Consider the following 6,954-nt stretch of genomic DNA (forward strand, 5'->3'; position numbering starts at 1 on the left):
ATCTGAAAGATTACTGAATACTGTAGCTCATTCACATGGTATCTAACATAAGCTGACTAAAGAAAAAATTATCTGACAGTAAAATGAAATAATTTTCATTGTTTCGAGTAAAACTGGCTTTGGACAAGAATGATAAATCATTGTTATTTCACTGAAACAAAAAACAGTCAGTAGATTAATGGATATTGTTTATAACTCGTTCACTACACTGGGCCTATTCTGAGTAAGAAATAAATCATTCTGAAAAAATTAAGTCACATTCAACAGAATAATGGATATTGTTTGCAACTCATTCACTACATGGGGTCTATACTAAGCTACACGTGATCTATCCTACAGAAAAAAATAAATGATCTGACAACAGAAAGAAATATAAAGACATGGCCATACCGACAGTGTAAAAACAATAACCCATTAGCTCTACTTATCATAACTGCCCCAGAGGCTCTCAAATTCCTGTGCATAATGCTGCACCAGGACTGGATCATTGGTGATTACTACATTCTCATGGTTACTGACAACAGCACTCCAAGTCCAGTTGAATGATCCTGTAATAAGAACGCCAGTTGGCTTCTCATGGAATTTTTGTGGTTTACTTAACTGTGACAGGGACTGAGATACATTGAAGCCATTCCAAATATCCATGAGTCGCCAGGACATAATGCTTCTAAGGGCACCAGATACCCTCTCCTGGGACTTAAATGGCTTACGTAACTGTGACATGAACCGAGATACATTGCCAAAGAGCCAAACATTCCTCAGTCGCCAAGACACAACTCTTTTATCACCTGTATCTTGTGCCTGAGCTTGGGCACTAGGCTGAGCAACAGAAACTGAAGGAGCATCAATCACTGCAAACTTGTGGTGCAGCATGAGAGGTGGGAGGCTGGGTAGGAAGGGTACATTGTGTCGCTGAAAGACATCCATGGTTTTCTGGCAGCTCTCACTCCACATCCTGCCATCCACCAGAACTCTCACCAGCACTCCTCGTGACTGTCATCATATACCACAACATCAGTAAATCATTAGGGGGAAAAAAAAAAAAAAAATACTGCCCTATTAGGTGTCCATTTGTTGGTTATGTGCCTACCATCCCCTGAACAGTAAATAGTTTCCTGTGTTAAAGAAAACCGTATGGCGTGTAACTCCACGCACCACTCCATTCTAGAGCTAAGACATATCTATATTTATTGGCAAATATATAAGAGTGAATAAGTTAGCATCATGAGTGGCTAATACAGGTAGGATCAATCTACGAAACGTTCAATATTTGGCCTATCGAAAAGTTACAACAGTTATCATTTTCTTATATGCCATTAACATTCACAAAAGTTCTTAATCAGACTACAATGATCCTGTTTACTAACAGGAAGCACCACAACATCATTTGCATCATGGATACTCAGTAAAAAACATGTGTCACTGCATATTCTACACAAAACAGTGTGACACCGAAGGTGATGGAAACTGTGAATTACTGACTTTTATGAGGATGCCATTTATTTCTGGCTCTAAACACAATCCTGTTTTCTTCTAAGCACATAATGACCTACACTGATCATTTAGGATTACAATGCATGCTTCCAGTGCAGTACTGCTTTGACTTAGTGTACCTCTGATATGAAATGCTCCACCTCTTAGCAATCATCAACTTCACTTCACTTTCTTTTACTCCTACTGGGACCTATCTCATAACCTCATATATATTATATAGGGATACAGAACAGTCATGTAGAATCATGCACCCTAATCTCAATAACAATGATACTGAACCACTCACTCAAAAAATTCATTCTCTTACACATGCACTATTACCGGTACAATTATAAAATCTCTTTTGAGCATTAGTGTTTTATATATCTATACATATATATATGACACACCTTTCAAAATCTCACCTTATTCACCTTGTCATATACTTTTACCAGATTAAAAATGCCATTACTGAGATATCAACATCATCACCGAAACTGGGTGATAACCTTATAACCTACAGGTGTCAAATTGGTGGCCCAAGGGCCACATGTAGCCCTCGAAAAGGAAATGAGTGGCCTGCGATGACTTACGAAAAATGAGAAATGACAAACGGAAAATCATTAAAATTTGTCAAATGATCAGGTGAACAAATATTATAGCACCGTTAGGAAATATTTATTGATAATTTGATTGATAAAAGTACCATTTGAACAAAATATTGGCGAACAAAATTAATGTCATGAAACTTTTATTCAAATACTGTATTATCAATAACTTGAAGCAGATGCCAATGCCACTCGAAGGGTTAGAAGGCAAACCGAACTTCTCTGGACATTTGAACAGGCTGTGGCTTTGTTGTATTATATTCTGTATCATAGTTTAGGTAGACTTGGCCTTCAGACAATCAACAGAACTGAAGTGTGGCCCTTGGGAAGGAATGAGTTTGACATCACTGTTGTAACCAAATAACAAGGTGATGTGGAGTCTACTATGATGCCCCAGTTAACTGGATGGACAGATACGAATGTGGTGTCCATCCGGCAAACAAACTTACACACTCTTCCCCATGCCTTGCTGTGGCAAGTTGTCTGCCATGAGGGAACACTGCTTCACTGCATTGGGATAGCCCTGCAGGGGCAATTGCTTGCTTGAGGTTGATGGTCTGCTCAGCCACAGACTGAGGTTATTCAACAACAAATGACATAATATACATCTTCACCATCCCAACACAATTCTGACTGATAAAAGACTGGGCAACATAGAATCCAGAAGTAAAAGTGGGAGAGCTATCAACAGCATGTCCAGTGAAATGGGTCACATAATCATGATCATTCATATATCATTCAGAATCCTGGCTCTATATCACAAGCATAAATACAGATATCTACCACACATAATTTTTTTGGCATTTTTGTATAGATAGAATGTTCATATACAATCAAATAAAATGTGAATTTAATTTATGAACTATAATACTGTATTTTTAAAAAAATTATGGAATACTGAACACCAGAAATTTACACTAACCTGTGCTCTCACAACTGCATTGATCAAATCTCTGCATGTAAGAGTGTGAAGACATACAAGAAGAGATTCTTGGGCAGAGTCCAACACTTTGACAATTTCAATCAGAGAAGTGCTTTGTCTTAGTGTGCTCAAGTATTGATGGGGCACATCAGTTTTATTGGTCATCTTTGAAGCTTTATACTGTGGCTGGTTAAATGAAATGTCTTTGGCCTTGTGAAGGTAGGAGTCTTTCATGGTGCCTTCAGCTTCCTTAACTCTGGGACACGGTGAATCAACTGGGATGGGAGAGTTATTCACAGAGCCAAAATCTGCCATGCTGAAGTTATTACTAAAGCTACCCAAGATACCTTGGTCTGGGAAGAAGATTGCTTGGAAATATACTGCTGATCTTGCATCACAGTCTATATGCTGGTGGCCCTTGTATGGTCGGGGGGGTGGGGGGAAAGGAAAAAAAAAAAAAAAAAAAAAATGTTCTGATTATCTAAAAAATAACAGAGTATAAAACACTATCAAATACACCTACAATCATAGAGTGGAACAAAAAATAATTTACAAAAATAAAGAGTGAATAACAGCCCAATCAATTTGCATTCAACCACTCTTCCATCATCCAATCCAGTACTGTACTGCCCCATCATGAGTACACAGGCCAACAGTTTGGCTACTGTACTGACAGCACATGTACGTGCAAAATTACAGTTCACACCACACAATGCATACTGTCACACTTTGACATTCACACACCTGTGCTAACAATAAAAGAGCTTGCTTAAGTTGGACTCATGGTCCACCTCAGTCAAGTGGGTTGGCTTTCTGTACAGCTCAGTTAGAGCAAATGCTCTAGAAAACCTATTCCCTTTCCATTATTTCATCATCATCATCCCACCTCTTTTTCCGGCCGCAAGTGGGGTGACAAAGGTTACAGAAAATGCCAGGAAAAGGAAAGAATATGATACAGGGAAAAATAATCAAGAGTATATCAAATTACAAGGGCCACGTATGCATTCACTTATCATTCAAGTCCCCAGAATCCTGGTCAAAATGACAGGTATACCTGTCCACATGTAACTTCATAATCTGTTATCTGATAGAGTCAATCCAATGACTGTCAAGTTAAGATGAATACCAAACACATCACTCACTCCACATAAAATCATTCCAGCCAGCTCAATCCCTTGACACTTCATTAGTTTCATCAACTTCCATACCTCTCTTTCCCACACCCTCCTGGCCTACCACACCTCCTCCAACCTTTAACCCGTGGATTGTGCAATTACCTTTTTAATCCCACCCTGTGGTGTACAAAAAAACAAGGATTTTTTTTTTTTTTTTTAGTTTTTGTCTATTATAAACTTGAAGATAAACATCCAGGGCATCATCCGGTGAAAAGAAAAAATCTCTCTCTCTCTCTCTCCATCTTTGCGTAGGGCCATGCGTAAGTTTACGAACAGGAGTACTGGAAAAAAAAAAAAAAAAAAAAAAAAAAAAAAATCATTTTTTTTTTTTTTTTTTTTTAAATTATAAACTTAATGATAAACATCCAGGGCATCATCTGGTGAAAAGAAAAAAATCTCTCTCTCTCTCTCTCCGTCTTTGTGTAGAGGCATGCGTAAGTTTGAGCAGAAGTCGAGTTGTTTACGGAGATGCACGGCCAGCACAGCCTGAGCTGTGGCTCGCAATCCACGGGTTAAACTTGCTCAGATATATCCTTTTCACTACTATATCCACACCCATTTTCTCCACATGATCATACCAAAAATGCACACACTCTTCAAATCTGGTGTCCACAGACTTATTTCTTATAAAACTATCACTTTACAATCCTATAACTAACAATTTCATGACGTTATTAATACATATTCTATATTCTGAAGTTGTTACTTTCAAGTTCTATTGCAGTGTCAAACTGAGTATCACCAAAAGTTTCAAGTTCTACTGCAGTGTCAAACTGAATATCTCCAAAAGTTTCAAGTTCTACTGCAGTGTCAAACTGAATATCTCCAAAAGTTTCAAGTTCTACTGTGGTGTCAAACTGAATATCTCAAAAGTTTCAAGTTCTACTGTGGTGTCAAGCTGAATCTCTCCAAAAGTTTCAAGTTCTACTGTGATGTCAAACTGATTATCTCTAAAAGTTTGCAAAGGCACAATTACAGTCTGCCCTGAATCAAAGGCCCTAGAAAAAAAAAAAAAAAATCTAAACCAATATATATATGGGCTTCCAGGTACAACTTCTGATCTTTCTAGCTACCTTTCAAAACATATAGAGGAAACATAAGAATAACACTTTCTCCCTTATCTACTGTACATAGTAAAAGGATTGCACCCAACTCTTTAGTACTCATTTGTGGCATGGAAGGACCCAAGAATAGGCTACCATAGTTCTGATTATTAAAGCCATATGACACATTATGTACTGGAGGTGGGGCTGGATCTAGCTCTATGGCTAGGGTAAGGAGAAGTGACTGGAGGAAGTTCAGGGAGCTGTTGCCTCGGGGGCTAGGGTGAGGAGGAGTAACTGGAGAAAGTTCAAGGAGTTGTTGCCTCTCCTAACATTGATAGGCCCTCTGTGCTGAGGGAATTTTATATGCGGCATGTGTTACAAGTGTAATGCTGTACGGTAGCGAGACCTGGGCAGTAAAAGAAGAGGATATTCATAAGCTCAAATGTACAGAAATGACAATGATTAGATGGATGAGTAGTGCATCCTTGAATACGAGGCCTGGGTGGGGTAGGACTGTGACTGAAGAATTGAAAGGAAGGATGGAACTTAAATGTATTGGTATTGTGATGATAAGGGGTAGATTAAGGTCGTTTGGGCACGCTGAGAGGATGGAGGATGACAATAGGGTGTGGAAGGTGAGAAGCGCAAACGTCAGGGGTAGGGTTGTGAAAGGCAGACCAAAAGATCTAGGACGAGGACATAAAGTGTGTCCTCAGGGATAAGGGACTGAACTGGGAGGAAGTCAAAGATCACGCAACGTGGGGGGCACCCATTAGGTGACCAAGGCCAATGCATGAAAGCATGTTGGAGCCTTTATATAGGATATGATATGACAACTACTTAAGTCCCCATACCTGTTGGCTCTCTTGATGAAGTTCACGTCGCCAAAGACTCTCAAACTCCTCTGTAAAATGCTGGATCAACACTGGGTGACTGGTAATCAAAACATTTTCATGGTTACTGATGACTGCACTCCATGTCCAGTTGAATGACCCTGTCATAAGAATGCCACATGACTTTGTCTTCTTTTTTTCTTGTGATACTTTGCCAAATGCTTCTACTGGAGGGCCAGGCTTACTGCATTTCTTCCTGGTATCCATGACATGTTTAAATGTTTTTTTCAGGTTTTCAGTCTCAGGTCCGTCTCTTTCAAGTGACTGTGCAGTGTAGTTACCATCTGCCAGAGCATCAATCAAAGCAAACTTATGATGCATCATGCGTGGCGGGCGGCTGGGTCGAACAAAAACATTGTGATGTTGAAGGATGCCCATAGCCCTCTCACAGCTCTCGCTGCACATCTCAGAGTCCAGCAACACTCTCACATGCACCCCCCGTGTCTGCCATGATACCCTAAATTAGCACATTGTTCATGAAAGTAGCAGTTAACAAAATAAATACCGGTACAAGCACAAATTCTGATTAAAACATCAAAGCTCTAAAATATATTATACTGGTACAGTACTTCATAATTACAGTAGTCAAAATATATTTCTTTGCCTCCCCCAAAAGTAAAAACTGTTTTTCAGTTTCACTTACCAGCAGACAATGCTAATTACACAAAATTTAAAACACAGTTTCACAGATAGCTAAAAAATTATACTGTACTACAAATAATATGGATACAATAATTTTCCCTCGACATTTAGACAATGATTCCCACATCCCTTTAACCACCCATGTCAAGTTAGACATTCAGGGAAAGGAAAACACATCAAGTGATACTTGTCTAT

At 39.0% G+C, this 6,954-nt stretch overlaps 1 protein-coding gene across 1 annotated transcript; it reads right to left on the bottom strand.

Moving 5' to 3' along the window:
* Positions 1–369: 369 nt before the first annotated feature.
* On the bottom strand, positions 370–6,536 carry zuc (Mitochondrial cardiolipin hydrolase zuc). Its single transcript, XM_080267811.1, has 3 exons — positions 6,079–6,536; positions 3,004–3,420; positions 370–993 (listed from the first exon to the last, which is right to left on the bottom strand). Exons 1-3 carry the CDS (start codon positions 6,520–6,522, stop codon positions 421–423), a joined length of 1,434 nt encoding a protein of 477 aa, XP_080123937.1. The 5' UTR covers positions 6,523–6,536; the 3' UTR covers positions 370–420.
* Between the last annotated feature and the right edge of the window lie 418 nt (positions 6,537–6,954).

Source organism: Coenobita brevimanus, chromosome 25, assembly GCF_032717465.1.
Source record: "Coenobita brevimanus isolate Jiangsu-jjx chromosome 25, ASM3271746v2, whole genome shotgun sequence".
In the NCBI taxonomy this organism is placed as follows: Eukaryota; Metazoa; Arthropoda; class Malacostraca; order Decapoda; family Coenobitidae; genus Coenobita; species Coenobita brevimanus.

Coding starts and splice junctions, on each gene's coding strand:
- zuc (XM_080267811.1), bottom strand. CDS start 6,522: ATGTGCAGCGAGAGCTGTGAGAGGGCTATGGGCATCCTTCAACATCAC. Junction 3,421..6,078: donor TTCATCAAGAGAGCCAACAG/GTATGGGGACTT, acceptor CGACCATACAAG/GGCCACCAGCATATAGACTG. Junction 994..3,003: donor ATGCAGTTGTGAGAGCACAG/GTTAGTGTAAAT, acceptor ATATGATGACAG/TCACGAGGAGTGCTGGTGAG.